Source organism: Coregonus lavaretus, assembly GCF_964263955.1.
Source record: "Coregonus lavaretus genome assembly, chromosome: 27".
Classification (NCBI taxonomy): Eukaryota; Metazoa; Chordata; class Actinopteri; order Salmoniformes; family Salmonidae; genus Coregonus; species Coregonus lavaretus.
In genome coordinates, this window is record NC_140014.1 from 26,246,303 (window position 1) to 26,265,643 (window position 19,341).

Sequence of the window (19,341 nt, forward strand, 5' to 3'; positions counted from 1 at the left end):
GCCAAGTCTTCTTGGGTATGACGCTACAAGCTTGGCCCACCTGTATTTGGGGAGTTTCTCTCATTCTTCTCTGCAGATCCTCTCAAGCTCTGTCAGGTTGGATGGGGAGTGTCGCTGCACAGCTATTTTCAGGTCTCTCCAGAGATGTTCAATCGGGTTCAAGTCCTGGCTCTGGCTGGGCCACACAAGGACATTCAGAGACTTGTCCCGAAGCCACTCCTGCGTTTTAACTCCTCCTAGTTTTAATCCCCTCATCAATCTACACACAATACCCAATATTGACAAAGCAAAAACAAGTCTACATTTTTGCAAATGAAAAAAAAAAAAAAAAAAAAAACTTGTCCCGAAGCCACTCCTGCGTTGTCTTGGCTGTGTGCTTAGGGTCGTTGTCCTGTTGGAAGGTGAACCTTCGCCCCAATCTGAGTTCCTGAGCGCTCTGGAGCAGGTTATCATCAAGGATCTCTCTGTACTTTGCTCCGTTCATCTTTCCCTCGATCCTGACTAGTCTCCTGAAAAACATCCCCACAGCATGATGCTGCCACCACCATGCTTCACCGTAGGGATGGTGCCAGGTTTCCTTCAGACGTGACGCTTGGCATTGAGGCCAAAGAGTTCAAACTTGGTTTCATCAGACCAAAGAATGTTTCTTATGGTCAGAGTCCTTTAGGTGCCTTTTGGCAAACTCCAAGCGGGCTATCATGTGCCTTTTACTGAGGAGTGGCTTCCGTCTGGCCACTCTACCATAAAGGCCTGATTGGTGGAGTGCTGCAGAGATGGTTGTCCTTCTGGAAGGTTCTCCCATCTCCACAGAGAAACTCTGGAGCTCTGTCAGAGTGACCATCGGGTTCTTGGTCACCTCCCTGACCAAGGCCCTTCTCCCCTGACCAAGGCCCTTCTCCCCCGATTGCCCAGTTTGGCCGGGTGGCCAGCTCTAGGAAGAGTCTTTGTGGTTCCAAATTTCTTCCATTTAAGAATGATGGAGGCCACAGTTCTTGGGGACCTTCAATGCTGCAGAAATGTTTTGGTACCCTTCCCCAGATCTGTGCCTCGACACATTCTTGTCTCGGAGCTCTACGGACAATTCCTTCGATCTCATGGCTTGGTTTTTGCTCTGACATGCACTGTCAACTGTGGGACGTTATATAGACAGGTGTGTGCCTTTCCAAATCATGTCCAATCAATTAAATGTATCACATGTGGTCTCCAATGAAGTTGTAGTGTCACGCCCTGACTCAAGGGACTCGTATTTGTTGAGTCAGGGTGTGTATTTTCTGTGTTGGGTTTTGCTATGTTGATTTTCTATGTTAGATCTAGTATGTGTAGATCTATGTTGGCCGGGGTGGTTCCCAATCAGAGGCAGCTGTAGCTCGTTGTCGCTGATTGGGGACCATACTTAGGCAGCCAATTGGCACTAGTTAGTTGTGGGATCTTGTTCCGTGTTAAAGTATGTTGTGTTGTGCTGCCTTGGACTTCATATATCGTTTGTTTATTGTTTTGTCGTGGTGTTCATTCAATATAAATAAACATGTATGCTTATCACGCTGCGCCTTGGTCCGTCCCGTCTATAAACGAACGTGACAGAAGATCCCACCAAACGAGGACCAAGCAGCGTGCCCAGGAAGAGCGAGTAGCGATGTCACAGGTGGGAAAATTGTGGTCATGGGAGGAGATATTCGCAGGGAAAGGGCCATGGGCGAAGGTAAATGCCCAGGCAGGAGAGGAGAAACGGCGCTAACCGTGCCGACGAAGGAGACCCGAGAGGCAACCCCAAGATTTTTTTTTGGGAGGGCACACGGTGTGGACGTCGAGGCAGCAGGAGGCCGTTAAAGGGCGGATCTGCAGGTTAGGAGAGGAGGCCACCATGTTACGGGGGCTATTGGTTCAGAGGGAGCAGGAGTTATTTGGTCAGAGGGAGGAGCTACAGGAGGCTAAAAGGGAGAAGGAAGGTGTAGAGGCACGGCGAGAGGAGCTGGTTAGGCAGCAGAAGGAGCGGGGGTTTATAAAGGAACCCAGTCCCGCTCCTCGCACCAAGCAAGTGGTGCGTGTCGCCAGTCCGGTCCGGCCCGTTCCTGCTCCCTGCACTAAGCCAGTGGTGCGCGTTCCCAGTACGGCCCGACCCGTTCCTGCTCCCCGCACTAAGCCAGTGGTGTGTGTTCCCAGTACGGTCCGGCTCGTTCCTGCTCCTCGCATCAAGCCAGTGGTGCGCGTCGCCAGCCTGGCCTGTTCCTGCCTCTCGCACCAAGCCAGTGGTGCGTGTCGCCAGCCCGGCCTGTTCCTGCCTCTCGCACCAAGCCTGTGGTGCGCGTCGCCAGCCCGGCCCGGCCTGTTCCTGCCCCTCGCACCAAGCCAGTGGTGCGTGTCGCCAGCCCGGCCCGGCCTGTTCCTTCCCCTCGCACCGAGCCAGTGGTGCGCGTCGCCAGCCCGGTCCGGCCTGTTCCTGTCCCTCGCACCGAGCCAGTGGTGCGCGTCGCCAGCCCGGCCCGGCCTGTTCCTGCCTCTCGCACCAAGCCAGTGGTGCGCGTCGCCAGCCCGGCCTGTTCCTGCCTCTCGCACCAAGCCAGTGGTGCGCGTCGCCAGCCCGGCCTGTTCCTGCCTCTCGCACCAAGCCAGTGGTGCGCGTCGCCAGTCCGGCCCGGCCTGTTCCTGCCCCTCGCACCGAGCCAGTGGTGCGCGTCGCCAGCCCAGCCCGGCCTGTTCCTGTCCCTCGCACCAAGCTAGTGGTGCGCGTCGCCAGCCCGGCCTGTTCCTGCCTCTCGCACCAAGCCAGTGGTGCGCGTCGCCAGCCCGGCCTGTTCCTGCCTCTCGCACCAAGCCAGTGGTGCGTGTCGCCAGCCCGGCCCGGCCTGTTCCTGCCCCTCGCACCGAGCTAGTGGTGCGCGTCGCCAGCCCGGCCCGGCCTGTTCCTGTCCCTCGCACCAAGCCAGTGGTGCGCGTCGCCAGCCCGGCCCGGCCTGTTCCTGCTCCCTGCACCAAGCCAGTGGTGCGTGTGTCCAGTCCGGCACGGCCCGTGCCTGTTCCACCGGTGCCTGGTCCGGCACCGGTCAGCTGCTCCACTCCGGAGCCAGAGCAGTCCGCTCCTCCGGTGCCTGATCCAGCTCCGGTTAGCTGCTCCACTCCGGAGCCAGAGCAATCCGCTCCACCGGTGCCCAGTTCAGCTGCTCCACTCCGGAGTCAGAGCAATCCGATCCACCGGGGTCTAGTCCAGCTCCGGTCAGCGGCTCCACTCCGGAGCCGGAGCAGTCCGCTCCATCGGTGCCTGATCCAGCTCCGGTCAGCGGCTCCACTCCGGAGCCAGAGCAGTTCGATCCACCGTCGTCGGGTCCAGCTCCAGTCAGCGGTTCCTGTCCAGACCCAGACGTCAGCCCCTCTCCAGGTTCGGGGTCTCCCACATCAGGGTCCAGACAGGGCTTGGTACGTCGTGGGAGGAAGGAGAGGGGAAGCAGCGCGCCGAGGTCCAGACCAGACCAGGGGCGCAACAGGGAGGTGGAGAGTAAGTGGTGGTCACGCCCGGAGCCGGATCCGCCTCCGAGGCGGAATGCCCACCCGGCCCCTACCGATGATCAATCGAAACAGGATGCACCTGAGTTCAATTTCGAGTCTCATAGCAAAGTGTCTGAATAATTATGTAAATAAGGTATTTCTTTTTTAAATTCGTAATAAATGTGCAAAACAGTTCTAAAAACCTGTTTTCGCTTTGTCATTATGGTGTGTGTAGATTGAGGATTATATTTTTAAAAATCTATTTTAGAATAAGGCTGTAACGTTACAAAATGTGGAAAAAGTGAAGGGGTCTGAATACTTTCCGAAAGCATTGTACAGCCTTATTCTAAAATTGATTCAATAGTTTTAATCCCCTCATCAATCTACACACAATACCCAATATTGACAAAGCAAAAACAAGTCTACATTTTTGCAAATGTAAAAAAAAAAAAAAAACTGAAATATTACATTTACAAAAGTTTTCAGAACCTTAACTCAGTACTTTGTTGAAGCATCTTTGGCAGCGATTACAGCCTCGAGTCTTCTTGGGTATGACGCTACAAGCTCCTATTCTTCTCTGCAGATCCTCTCAAGCTCTGTCAGGTTGGATGGGGAGCGTCGCTGCACAGCTATTTTAAGGTCATCCCAGAGATGTTAGATCAGGTTTAAGTCCTGGCTCTGGCTGGGGAACACTATGGGGATGTTCACCTTAGGATGTTTAAAGGGGCTAGTACATAATTATTTACATGAGCCAAGTGAAAACTGAGCAATAGATTTCAACCAATGGAAGTTTAAAAGATATTTAACAAAATGTAAATAATTAAAACTAAAACTAAAACTAAATCAAACTCCTGAGTGGCGCAGTGGTCTAGAGATCCTGGTTCGAATCCAGGCTCTGTCGCAGCCGGCCGCGACCGGGAGACTCATGGGCGGCGCACAATTTGCCCAGCGTCGTCCAGGGTAGGGGAGGGAATGGCCGGCAGGGATGTAGCTCAGTTGATAGAGCATGGCGTTTGCAACGCCATGGTTGTGGGTTCGATTCCCACGGGGGGCCAGTATAAAAAGATATGTATTCACTAACTGTAAGTCGCTCTGGATAAGAGCGTCTGCTAAATGACTAAAATGTAAATGTAAATGTAAACCCAGTTCAGAACTATTAACTTTTTGAGTGATCTTCAGAGATGCCTGCCCAAGCCAAAGCTTGAGGAATGCATGCACTGAAACAATCAGAAAACACAAAAACAAAATTAGGATAAATTGTTGTGATAGAATGAAAGCGTAAGCGGAATGCGCTTCAGCCCAGCTTGAACAAAGAATGTCATATATTATAATAAAAATATATAAAGATTTATGTGTAACAGTAGTTGAACTAAAGGCAAACAAGCACATACCGTACAGTAGGCATAAAGCAGGCACAAATGCATTAAATCAAACTAAAAGTTAATTTAACAGCGCTATAAATAGTGTCTTAAGAGCATATTAGCATTGTAATATGAAGGGATACCTAGTCAGTTGCTCAACTGAATGCATTCAACCGAAATGTGTCTTCTGCATTTAACCCAACCGCTCAATCAGAACGGTGCGGGGGGCTGCCTTAATAGACATCCTCGGCGCCCAGGGAGCAGTTGTTGTTGGGGGTTAACTGCCTTGCTCAAGGGCAGAACGGCAGATTTTTCCACCTTGCTGGCTCAGGGATTCGAACTAGCGACCGTTCGGTTACTGGCCCAACGCTCAACCGCTATGGGGGAGATTTTAAGGGATAGTTTCACCCACATTTCTAAATTACATACTTTGAGAGAAGGGTTGATAAGACAGGTCAAATGATTGAACAAAGGCAATGGAGTGAGGAAAGAGCAAAATGCATAGGGGCGGCAGTACCTTCGAGGTTCGAAAGGCAGGATTATTGGTTTGAACCCCTAGCTGCCTGCGGGGAAATCTGCAGGGAGTGATCCGGCAGCCAAAGGGTTACCAATAGAGGTGTGCCGACATGGCAACCCTGGTATTCATAATCGTATCCGTAAATTGACTGTTGATAGTCGGATCGCATGATACTTGTGATCGGAAAATACGGAAGTGTTTTAATATGCCTAAATAGATGTTGTCAAAATACCTCCCTGCAAGTTCTCGCTGCAAAATAAACTGCAGATTGGGAGCAGCACGCGAAGGGGTGGGTGTGTGTCCTCAACTTGCAGCTGGCATCCAAGTTTGCTGTCACTCAGTCAGAACGTGCATTAGCGTTTCATATTTTTTCCTCCTACCTTTGTGCCACTTGTTAGATATTGTGCACATTGACAGCAAATGTCCTCGCCATGTGATTTATCATACCGGCAGGCAGCAGCAATCTAAATGATCAGACCGAAAACATGCGAGAAAAAGCCATCGTGAAATTATGAAGTGAGTGGACAGAGAAATACAGTTTCACTCTATCCAATCAGAGCAGCAGGATCAATGTAAAGCCTGCCCTTCTCTTTACAGACAGGCAAACTAGCCAGTTGAGTTATTTAGACCACGCACATGACTGACTCAAAAACAGTACAGTATGGTTTAGAAACTCTGACCGACTGGCACGAGAAAGATGCTTGCTGACACCCGAAAATAACTTTTCTGATCACGGATAATTACAAAAAGATACTTGGATCATAATCGAATCCAAAAAATTGCCCATATCAGTTATGATACTTGTTTAGTCCGACTACTCGGCACAACCCTAGTTACCAGCTACAATATCTCTGTATACTACCTACTGCTGTTGTGCCCTAAGTACCCAAGATCTGCTCCCAGCCTGTGATGTGTGTTAGGTTGGTCACTGTGACAGAAGATCTGTGCAAATGACCAATAAAGCAAGTATGGTCAAATGAAGGCCTGACAATCTATGGTAGCTGTGCATGTAATGTATCTAGTCCCAAAGTGTCTGCATAGTTCTAAGAGGCTCTGGTGAAGTCTTTCAAGTTTCCATTAAGGTTGTACTATTGGTTATCGATGACAATGTGGAAGATGTAGATGCTGTTTTACACAGGGTCAATAAAAATCAGTGTCCCCCCCCCCCTTGGCCTTGACCTTTGCATTTAAGAACAGAAATAAAGAAATGTTAGAAACATAACTAGCTAGTTATACTAACTTGGCTACATAAAATTAAGTAAATTCTAACGTTAGCTAGCGAAAATAATTTGCATCAATGCTCCTCCGACTAAAGCTGCCATTGTCAGAAACCATTGAAAACCAGTACAGTAACGCTAGCTAACTCAATCAATAACCATGCAAGCATGACATAAGCCTGACAAATAGCTTGTTTAAATTAATCCATACGGAGAATAAGTCAAATCTAGCTATGGTAGCTAACCAAGGTTTGCCAGGTCCAGCTAAAACATTTCTAAAATAGAAAAAATAAAGAAAAACCCTTGAATGAGTAGGTGTCCACATTTTTGACTGGTACTGTATATATACACATACATACATGTATATATATATATACAGTGCATTCAGAAAGTAGTCAGACCCCTTTCCTTTTCCCATATCGTTACGTTACAGCCTTATTCTAAAATGGATTAAATACAAAAAAATCCTCAGCAATCTACACACAATACCCCATAATGACAAAAGCGAAAACAGGTATAGAAATTCTTGCAAATCTAGTAAAAATAAAAAACTGAAATACCTTATTTACATAAGTATTCAGACCCTTTGCTATGAGACTTGAAATTGAGCTCAGGTGCATCCTGTTTCTATTGATTATCCTTGAGATGTTTCTACAACTTGATTGGAGTCTACCTGTGGTAAATTCAATTGATTAGACATGATTTGGAAAGGAACACATCTGTCTATATAAGGCCCCACAGTTGACAGTGCATGTCAGAGCAAAAACCAAGCCATGAGGTCGAAGGAATCGTCCGTAGAGCTCAGAGACAGGATTGTGTCGAGGCACAGATCTGGGGAAGGGTACCAAAAAATGTCTGCAGGATTGAAGATCCCCAAGAACAAAGTGGCCTCCATCATTCTTAAATGGAAGAAATGTGGAACCACCAAGACTCTTCCTAGAGCTGGCCGCCCGGCCAAACTCAGCAATCGGGGGAGAAGGTGGCTTCGAGACACGTCTCTGAATGTCCTTGAGTGGCCCGGCCTGAGCCCGGACTTGAACCCGATCGAACATCTCTGGAAAGACCTGGAAATAGCTGTGCAGCGACGCTCCCCATCCAACCTGAGAGAGCTTGAGAGGATATGCAGAGAAAAATGGGAGAAACTCCCGAAATACAGATGTGCCAAGCTTGTAGTGTCATACCCAAGAAGACTCGATGCTGTAATCACTGCCAAAGGTGTTTCAACAAAGTACTGAGTAAAGGGTCTGAATACTTATGTAAATGTAATATCCATTTTTTTTTCTCCAATAAATTAGCCAACATTTCTAAACCTGTTTTTGCTTTGTCATTATGGGGTATTGTGTGTAGATTGATGAGAAGAAAAAAAAAACAATTTAATCAATTTTAGAATAAGGCTAATGTAACAAAATGTGGAAAAAGTCATTGGGTCTGAATACTTTTCGAAGGCACTGTGTACATACATACATACAGTGAGGGAAAAAAGTATTTGATCCCCTGCTGATTTTGTACATTTGCCCACTGACAAAGAAATTATCAGTCTATAATGTTAATGGTAGGTTTATTTGAACAGTGAGAGACAGAATAACAACAAAAAAAAAAAAATCAAGAAAAACGCATGTCAAAAATGTTATAAATTGATTTGCATTTTAATGAGGGAAATAAGTATTTGACCCCTCTGCAAAACATGACTTAGTACTTGGTGGCAAAACCCTTGTTGGCAATCACAGAGGTCAGACGTTTCTTGTAGTTGGCCACCAGGTTTGCACACATCTCAGGAGGGATTTTGTCCCATTCCTCTTTGCAGATCTTTTCCATGTCATTAAGGTTGAGGCTGACGTTTGGCAACTCGAACTTTCAGCTCCCTCCACAGATTTTCTATGGGATTAAGGTCTGGAGACTGGCTAGGCCACTCCAGGACCTTAATGTGCTTCTTCTTGAGCCACTCCTTTGTTGCCTTGGCCGTGTGTTTTGGGTCATTGTCATGCTGGAATACCCATCCACGACCCATTTTCAATGCCCTGGCTGAGGGAAGGAGGTTCTCACCCAAGATTTGACGGTAAATGGCCCCATCCATCGTCCCTTTGATGCAGTGAAGTTGTCCTGTCCCCTTAGCAGAAAAACACGCCCAAAGCATAATGTTTCCACCTCCATGTTTGACGGTGGGGATGGTGTTCTTGGAGTTATAGGCAGCATTCCTCCTCCTCCAAACACGACGAGTTGAGTTGATGTCAAAGAGCTCCATTTTGGTCTCATCAGACCACAACACTTTCACCCAGTTCTCCTCTGAATCATTCAGATGTTCATTCGCAAAATTCAGACGGGCATGTATATGCGCTTTCTTGAGCAGGGGGACCTTGCAGGCGCTGCAGGATTTCAGTGGTTCACGGCGTAGTTTGTTACCAATTGTTTTCTTGGTGACTATGGTCCCAGCTGCCTTGAGATCATTGACAAGATCCTCCCGTGTAGTTCTGGGCTGATTCCTCACCGTTCTCATGATCATTGCAACTCCACGAGGTGAGATATTGCATGGAGCCCCAGGCTGAGGGAGATTGACAGTTATTTTGTGTTTCTTCCATTTGTTCCGTTTCATCATAGGTACACGTCAACTATGACAGACAGAATGATAAAAAAATCCAGAAAATCACATTGTAGGATTTTTTATGAATTTAGTTGCAAATTATGGTGGAAAATAAGTATTTAGTCAATAACAAAAGTTTCTCAATACTTTGTTATATACCCTTTGTTGGAAATGACACAGGTCAAACGTTTTCTGTAAGTCTTCACAAGGTGATCATTTTGACCCCACGGGGTGAGATCTTGCGTGGAGCCCCAGATCGAGGGAGATTATCAGTGGTCTTGTATGTCTTCCATTTCCTAATAATTGCTCCCACAGTTGATTTCTTCAAACCAAGCTGCTTACCTATTGCAGATTCAGTCTTCCCAGCCTGGTGCAGGTCTACAATTTTGTTTCTGGTGTCCTTTGACAGCTCTTTGGTCTTGGCCATAGTGGAGTTTGGAGTGTGACTGTTTGAGGTTGTGGACAGGTGTCTTTTATACTAATAACAAGTTCAAACAGGTGCCATTAATACAGGTAACGAGTGGAGGACAGAGGAGTCTCTTAAAGAAGAAGTTTCAGGTCTGTGAGAGCCAGAAATCTTGTTTGTTTGTAGGTGACCAAATACTTATTTTCCACCATAATTTGCAAATAAATTCATAAAAAATCCTACAATGTGATTTTCTGGATTTTTTTTCTCATTCTGTCTGTCATAGTTGACGTGTACCTATGATGAAAATTACAGGCCTCTCTCATCTTTTTAAGTGGGAAAACTTGCACAATTGGTGGCTGACTAAATACTTTTTTCCCCCACTGTAAGTATTTGACCCCTTCTCAATCAGAAAGATTTCTGGCTCCCAGGTGTCTTTTATACAGGTAACGAGCTGAGATTAGGAGCACACTCTTAAAGGGAGTGCTCCTAATCTCAGCTCGTTACCTGTATAAAAGACACCTGTCCACAGAAGCAATCAATCAATCAGATTCCACACGTTCCACCATGGCCAAGACCAAAGAGCTCTCCAAGGATGTCAGGGACAAGATTGTAGACCTACACAAGGCTGGAATGGGCTACAAGACCATCGCCAAGCAGCTTGGTGAGAAGGTGACAACAGTTGGTGTGATTATTCGCAAATGGAAGAAACACAAAATAACTGTCAATCTCCCTCAGCCTGGGGCTCCATGCAATATCTCACCTCGTGGAGTTGCAATGATCATGAGAACGGTGAGGAATGAGCCCAGAACTACACGGGAGGATCTTGTCAATGATCTCAAGGCAGCTGGGACCATAGTCACCAAGAAAACAATTGGTAACAAACTACGCCGTGAAGGACTGAAATCCTGCAAGGTCCCCCTGCTCAAGAAACCGCATATACATGCCCGTCTGAATTTTGCCAATGAACATCTGAATGATTCAGAGGAGAACTGGGTGAAAGTGTTTTGGTCTGATGAGACCAAAATGGAGCTCTTGGACATCAACTCAACTCGTCGTGTTTGGAGGAGGAGGAATGCTGCCTATAACTCCAAGAACACCATCCCCACCGTCAAACATGGAGGTGGAAACATTATGCTTTGGGCGTGTTTTTCTGCTAAGGGGACAGGACAACTTCACTGCATCAAAGGGACGATGGATGGGGCCATTTACCGTCAAATCTTGGGTGAGAACCTCCTTCCCTCAGCCAGGGCATTGAAAATGGGTCGTGGATGGGTATTCCAGCATGACAATGACCCAAAACACACGGCCAAGGCAACAAAGGAGTGGCTCAAGAAGAAGCACATTAAGGTCCTGGAGTGGCCTAGCCAGTCTCCAGACCTTAATCCCATAGAAAATCTGTGGAGGGAGCTGAAGGTTCGAGTTGCCAAACGTCAGCATCAACCTTAATGACTTGGAGAAGATTTGCAAAGAGGAATGGGACAAAATCCTTCCTGAGATGTGTGCAAACCTGGTGGCCAACTACAAGAAACGTCTGACCTCTGATTGCCAACAAGGGTTTTGCCACCAAGTACTAAGTCATGTTTTGCAGAGGGGTCAAATACTTATTTCCCTCATTAAAATGCAAATCAATTTATAACATTTTTGACATGCGTTTTTCTTTATTTTTTTATTTGTTGTTATTCTGTCTCTCACTGTTCAAATAAACCTACCATTAAAATTATAGACTGATAATTTCTTTGTCAGTGGGCCTCTTAAAGAAGTTTCAGGTCTGTGAGAGCCAGAAATCTTGCTTGTTTGTAGGTGACCAAATACTTATTTTCCACGATAATTTGCAAATAAATTCATTAAAAATCCTACAATGTGATTTTCTGGAATGTTTTTTCTCAATTTGTCTGTCATAGTTGACGTATACCTATGATGAAAATTACAGGCCTCTCTCATCTTTTTAAGTGGGAGAACTTGCACAATTGGTGGCTGACTAAATACTTTTTCCCCCCCACTCTATTTCCCTCATTAAAATGCAAATCAATTTATAACATTTTTGACATGCGTTTTTCTGGATTTTTGTTGTTGTTATTCTGTTCAAATAAACCTACCATTAAAATTATAGACTGATCATTTCTTTGTCAGTGGGAAAACATACAAAATCAGCAGGGGATCAAATACTTTTTTCCCTTCGCAAAGTATTTAGATTCCTTGACTTTTTCCACATTGTTAGGTTACAGCCTTATTCTAAAATATCAATATATATTTATATATCAATATATTAATATACACCCACATATATATACACATTTGAATAAGATTAATACCATGGCGGATGCAATGCATTTTAGAATTTGCCCAAAAACCCACAACCAATACATTTTCACCTGTGACATTGTTTTCAAAGTAGCCCAATTTGCGGGAAAACCGAGGACATGGCCACCCTGACTGGCTGGTACAAATATCCATAATGTATTGTTTAGTGTTGTGTAGTGGCTTTGCTGGCATACATTTTTTTTTATTTTTTATGGTTGAGTTTGCCCCACCAAGATTTACATGCTAAAATAATATGGCACTGACATAATATAACCTTAATAACCCAGCACCAACAACCCAACCTTGCTGTTTTTACAGAAAACAACCCAACTATTGACCCCATACCTGCAACCCAGCAATTGGGTCATCCAAACAACCCAGCATTATTTTGAGTGTAACATATCTTAAAGCCATGCATGCAAGAAACCTTGACCTGTCTGGTGCAAACACATTTCTCTGTCCTCAGTTTGATTGAAGGCCTCAATCTGTATTTTTGCCTTGTAACTGATTGCTTCTAGAATGAGAGAAGTAACAACATGATATAAAGATGAGCTAGCTACTACTAGTTTAAAGCAATTAAAATATAATTGTCACAAAGAATGAATGTATGGGCTACATTTGAGAATACATGCATTTGCTTACTTTATAAATCTTGTAGACAATACACTCATTTATCACTCAAAAAAAAAAGTGTTCTGAGTGATTGCATCACAAACATATTTTCAGGGTGTTGATGCATCCTCCTCTCAGCCTCTTCTAACACCACGGGTTGGGAAAGGGTATCTATCCATCAGTTTTGCTTTGATGTCATATCAACTCATATTGTTGCTACCTTAGCTTAGCTGTTGTGCTAGCTAACATGCTACTGAACCGTGACACTAGCATATTGAACATGCATATTGGTATTAAGACAGCAACGTATTCACCAAAAAATAAGTGTTTAGGCAAATCATTAGCTAGCTAACGTTAGCTACCTATCACATTAATTGTGCAAAAATATGATAGCTAACGTTAGCTAGCTAAGCGCTAGCCAGTCAGTGGCGCTGACAGATTGAAACTGGTATCAACAAAATGTTTCACTCTATCCCATAAAACATGACATTGCTAACTAGGCATCATTTAGCTAATAAACTGTTAAAGTTTATTTGGACGTTTAATTAGTAAGTTAGACACTCACCGGACAACTTTGGTAGCTAGCTAGCTAGCTAGGTTTCCATTTTTCAACAGATGTTTCTAATCCCCCTGATTGGTCATCAACGGTTACTGGTCTTGGAACTTGTTGCCACAGATTCAAATTGAATCTTGAGAGAATTGTCTGCCAGAAAAAAACCTCTGGCGAACTGTTTGGCACTAGTGCCAATAAAAATTATTGTTGCCAAAGGTTTGCCGCAGATTCACCACTAGTGGCAAACATTGCAAATTTGACACAAAGTTTGCCTCAACAAATTCATTTTTAAGGGTTATTTTGGCAGTTACCTGTACGTATGAGATAATAATGTAAAATAGAGAATAGGTCTAAAACATGTACCTTGTTTAGCTCCATGTCCCTGGTGGGGTGTTTTGGGGGAATCTCCCTGACGAAGTTTCAGGACTAGAGTAGTCGACTCGTGTACAGTCGTGGTCAAAAGTTTTGAGAATGACAAGTATTGGTCTTCACAAAGTTTGCTGCTTCAGTGTTATGAGATATTTTTGTCAGATGTTACTATGGTTTACTGAAGTATAATTACAAGCATTCCATAAGTGTCAAAGGCTTTTATTGACAATTGCATTAAGTTTATGCAAAGAGACAATATTTGCAGTGTTGACCCTTCTTTTTCAAGACCTCTGCAATCCGCCCTGGCATGCTGTCAATTAACTTCTAGGCCACATCCTGACTGATGGCAGCCCATTCTTGCATAATCAATGCTTGGAGTTTGTCAGAATTTGTGGGGTTTTGTTTGTCCACCCGCCTCTTGAGGATCGACCACAAGTTCTCAATGGGATTAAGGTCTGGGGAGTTTCCTGGCCATGGACCCAAAATGTCAATGTTTTGTTCCCCGAGCCACTTAGTTATCACTTTTGCCTTACGGCAAGGTGCTCCATCATGCTGGAAAAGGCATTGGTCGTCACCAAACTGCTCTCGGAGGATGTGTTGGTACCATTCTTTATTCATGGCTGTGTTCTTAGGCAAAATTGTGAGTGAGCCCACTCCCTTGGCTGAGAAGCAACCCCACACATGAATGCAGTGGCGGCTCCTGAAAAAATTCTCAGGGGGGGCAATTTTTCTGATGATTTAGGTGACCTACACACATTTTAAAAAAGATATGTCCAGCAACAACATGAAGACAGGGGCAGCATATAAGTCAATACTGATATACACATTACTTGCTTCAAAAAGGCCTCATGGTTGAATTGGAAATATGTGCACCTGAGCATAATTCACAACAAGCAAGCAGGAGCTTTTGATAGAGGCTACTGAAAACATTGATGCAAGTTATTGGTAATAAGAAATTTTTATAGACTTCCATATTCTGCCCTCTTGTATAGATTTGTGAAAATGAACAGTGATAGACATTTTGCCTGAAAACAGAATTTGAAAATAATTTCTAGAAATGGTAAACACAGCTATCTGTATGGCTTTGTAAAAATGAACAACCATATTCTGGCCAATTGTATAGATTTGTAAATATGAACAACCATATTCTGGCCAATTGTATAGATTTGTAAAAATGAACATGAACAGATTATTATTTTTATTTTTACTTTTTTTAAAATGAAAAATAACTATTTTAAACAACATCAACTGTGAACTGATTTGGGCGTGTGGGTGTTAAAGAGACAGACAGCGAGGGACAAAGAGAGAGAGAGGCTACATTACTTGTACTGAAACTGTTCTAGCTTGCTGCATGATCAAATTCAGCTGATGCGCATAGCAATGCACGTAATGGGCATTCTTGAAATGCTCACGCACCTTTTGCTGCACACCAGCCTTCTCTCCCCTCATCACACTGGCTCCATCGTAAGCTTGCGCAATGAGTTTGACTTTCTCGTCGTCGGCAAAAAGACCGTTCAGTCTCTCCAAAAGCACACTGGCGATTGAGACTGAGGTTGATTCCGAGATGGGAAGGAACTCAAAAAAGCGCTCCTGCACTTTGTGGTTGCTATCCATGTACCTCAGCACAAGCACCAGCTGTGTCTGTGTAGAAACGTCCGTGGTCTCGTCAGCTTGGATAGCTACGAAGTTCGCCGACTTCACCTCCTCCACAATATGTTCCCTCATGACCGCTAGCATACACTCCAGTAGCTCGTTTTGAATGGTCTTTGATGTGCCCTTGAAAACTTTAGCATTTTTAAGATGGTCATCAAACACCTCATCTAATTGTGCCACAAAGTTGACAAGTCCAAGAAAAATACCAGGGTTGGTGGAGCCCTCAGTTTCATCTTTGCCTCGCAAAGCTAGCCATCTTGACAGTTGTACGTGAATTGATTGACGCTGCTACCCGCTCTTTTCTTAGTTATGTTCATGGTTACTTATGTTACGTATGACGAAAGCGCGTAAGTGCAAGCCCTCCCGGAACCCATAGAGATTGTATTGAAAGCTCTGATATTTGAAAAAAAAAATATTTTACATGATAGTCTATGAGAGACTCCTGGGCGATTTTCAACCTGACTGAAATCGCCCCAAAAGGGGCGGGGCCATTTGAAGCACGACTTTAGCCTGATTGGACATTTAGTGGCAGATCAGACGTCTAGATTAGAACACTGATAACTACTGTTGCCGTGATATAATTGATTAGAAAAAAAATCCCTTCCTTTTCCCGTTTGGCAGTGCGTCGCCCATATCGCCCTAATGAACACACCGCCCCTGCATGAATGGTCTCAGGATGCTTTACTGTTGGCATGACACAGGGCTGATGGTAGCGCTCACCTTGTCTTCTCCGGACAAGGTGTTTTCCGGATGCCCCAAACAATCGGAAAGGGGATTCATCAGAGAAAATGACTTTACCCCAGTCCTCAGCAGTCCAATCCCTGTACCTTTTGCAGAATATCAGTCTGTCCCTGATGTTTTTCCTGGAGAGAAGTGGCTTCTTTTCTGCCCTTCTTGACACCAGGCCATCCTCCAAAATTATTCGCCTCACTGTGTGTGCAGATGCACTCATACCTGCCTGCTGCCATTCCTGAGCAAGCTCTGCACTGGTGGTGCCCCGATCCCGCAGCTGAATCAACTTTAGGAGACGGTCCTGGCGCTTGCTGGACTTTCTTGGGCTCCCTGACGCCTTCTTCACAACAATTGAACCTCTCTCCTTGAAGTTCTTGATGATCCGAAAAATTGTTGATTTAGGTGCAATCTTACTAGCAGCAATATCCTTGCCTGTGAAGCCCTTTTTGTGCAAAGCAATGATGACGGCACGTGTTTCCTTGTAGGTAACCATGGTTAACAGAGGAATAACAATGATTTCAAGCACCACCCTCCTTTTAAAGCTCCAAGTCTGTTATTCTAACTCAATCAGCATGACAGAGTGATTTCCAGCCTTGTCCTCGTCAACACTCTCACCTGTGTTAACCAGAGAATCACTGACATGTTGGTAGCTGGTCCTTTTGTGGCAGGGCTGAAATGCAGTGGAAATGTTTTTTTTGGGATTAAGTTCATTTTCATGGCGTAGAGGGACTTTGCAATTCATTGCAATTCATCTGATCACTCTTCATGACATTCTGGATTATATTCAAATTGCCATCATCAAAACTGAGGCAGCAGACTTTGTGAAAATTAGTATTTGTGTCATTCTCAAAACTTTTGACCACGACTGTACTCGCTTATTTCCCCTACAGAAATTATTCCGTGAGCATGTGCAGACTATCTGCAGGCAGCTGGGATGGGACGACGAGGGAAGCCAGAGAGATAGGTAAAACAAGGAGAGGCAATCTACTTTATTTTATATATCATGGGTGTATTTGCTGGATATTGATCATAAACTGTATTGTCTACATTGGTTTTGTATAGGCTGTTGCATGAGACAGTCCTGGGAATTGCTTGCCAAATGGGTGACCAGGAAGTGCTAAATGAGGCATCTGTTTTATTTGACCAATGGATCTCAGGAAACATCAGGTAAATATTAGTCTTCAATTAAATCATTAAATGACACATTATCTACTTACTAATCCAGCTGCAGTACATGCTGATGTTAGCCCTAAACTGATGGACACAACTAACTACTTTATTAGCGTTACTATTCCTAAAAGCATGTTCATCCCACGAAGCCCTAATGATAACATGACCTTTGACCTCCAGCAGTGTGGGTTTGAACCTGCGCCTGTTGGTGTATCGCTATGGCATGAGGAACTCAGGCACTGAGACGAAGTGGAACTTAATGTTTGAGAGGTACAAAACAGAGACCTTGGCCCAAGAGAAGGACAAGCTCCTGTATGGATTGGCATCTGTGGAGAACATCACTCTTCTGTTCAAGTAAATAAAAAACATTAATTATTACATGTGTTATTCAAAATCGCTTTTAAACATCATCCAGTGAAAAGTTATTACTAGAACGACTGTACATTTATTGGCAAAAGTGTGTAATTTTTTTTCTGGCAAACATTTTAGTTTGTTTAGCTAGATATGGCTTGAGAGAATGCTGCTTGTTAGAATGGTGTTGTTTTGCAGCTTACTGGAGGCGTCCAAAGATGAGAGTATTGTGAGGACTCAGGATCTGTTCACTGTGGTCCAATATGTCTCTCTGAATCGCTACGGCAAGACCATGGCCTGAGACTGGGTCACCCTCAACTGGGACTACCTAGTGAACAGGTGAGCCCATTCTCTGAGTCACTTCTCTGAGTCTGAATGGAGAGTTACTGAGCCCAGAGTCATTGAAGTGATAGTGACTGAATGGAATGCTGTAAGTCAATTCACTAAATCAGCAGAAACTGAGCCTAGAGTGAATGGGACTCTAACGCCCGGACGCTTATAAGAAATCCCGCTATGACCTCCGACGAACCATCAAACAGGCAAAGAGTCAATACAGGTCTAAGATTGAATCATACTACACTGGCTCTGACGCTCGTCGGATGTGGCAGGGCTTGAAAACTATTACAGACTACAAAGGGAAGCACAGCCGCGAGCTGCCCAGTGACACAAGCCTACCAGACGAGCTAAACCACTTCTATGCTCGCTTCGAGGCAAGCAACACTGAAGCATGCATGAGAGCACCAGCTGTTCCGGACGACTATGTGATCACGCTCTCCGTAGCCGATGTGAGTAAGACTTTTAAGCAGGTCAACATTCACAAGGCCGCAGGGCCAGACGGATTACCAGGACGTGTACTCCGAGCATGTGCTGACCAACTGGCAAGTGTCTTCACTGACATTTTCAACATGTCCCTGACTGAGTCTGTAATACCAACATGCTTCAAGCAGACCACCATAGTCCCCGTGCCCAAGAACTCTAAGATAACCTGCCTAAATGACTACCGACCCGTAGCACTGACGTCTGTAGCCATGAAGTGCTTTGAAAGACTGGTCATGGCTCACATCAACAGCATAATCCCAGAAACCCTAGACCCACTCCAATTTGCATACCGCCCCAACAGATCCACAGATGATGCAATCTCTATCGCACTCCACACTGCCCTTTCCCACCTGGACAAGAGGAACACCTACGTGAGAATGCTGTTCATTGACTACAGCTCAGCATTCAACACCATAGTGCCCTCTAAGCTCATCACTAAGCTGATCCTGGGACTAAACACCTCCCTCTGCAACTGGATCCTGGACTTCCTGACGGGCCGCCCCCAGGTGGTAAGGGTAGGTAACAACACATCTGCCACACTGATCCTCAACACGGGGGCCCCTCAGGGGTGCGTGCTCAGTCCCCTCCTGTACTCTCTGTTCACCCATGACTGCATGGCCAGGCACGACTCCAACACCATCATTAAGTTTGCCGACGACACAACAGTGGTAGGCCTGATCACCGACAACGATGAGACAGCCTATAGGGAGGAGGTCAGAGATCTGGCCGTGTGGTGCCAGGACAACAACCTCTCCCTCAACGTGACCAAGACAAAGGAGATGATTGTGGACTACAGGAAAAAAAAGAGGACTGAGCACGCCCCCATTCTCATCGACGGGGCTGTAGTGGAACAGGTTGAGAGCTTCAAGTTCCTTGGTGTCCACATCACCAACGAACTATCATGGTCCAAACACACCAAGACAGTCGTGAAGAGGGCACGACAAAGCCTATTCCCCCTCAGGAGACTAAAAAGATTTGGCATGGGTCCTCAGATCCTCAAAAAATTCTACAGCTGCACCATCGAGAGCATCCTGACTGGTTGCATCACCGCCTGGTATGGCAACTGCTTGGCCTCTGACCGCAAGGCACTACAGAGGGTAGTGCGTACGGCCCAGTACATCACTGGGGCAAAGCTCCCTGCCATCCAGGACCTCTATACCAGGCGGTGTCAGAGGAAGGCCCTCAAAATTGTCAAAGATTCCAGCCACCCTAGTCATAG

The 19,341-nt window shown here is 45.3% G+C and overlaps 1 protein-coding gene across 1 annotated transcript in view; it reads left to right on the top strand.

Moving 5' to 3' along the window:
• Positions 1-19,341, top strand: part of LOC311102650 (aminopeptidase A-like) — a gene marked incomplete at both ends in the record, with an annotated part of 28,507 nt that overhangs the window by 8,170 nt on the left and 996 nt on the right. Inside the window, 5 exon segments of the mRNA XM_084144013.1 lie at positions 16,673-16,746; positions 16,845-16,949; positions 17,133-17,306; positions 17,502-17,601; positions 17,605-17,642. Coding sequence (XP_084000139.1) covers positions 16,673-16,746; positions 16,845-16,949; positions 17,133-17,306; positions 17,502-17,601; positions 17,605-17,642 — 491 coding nt within the window.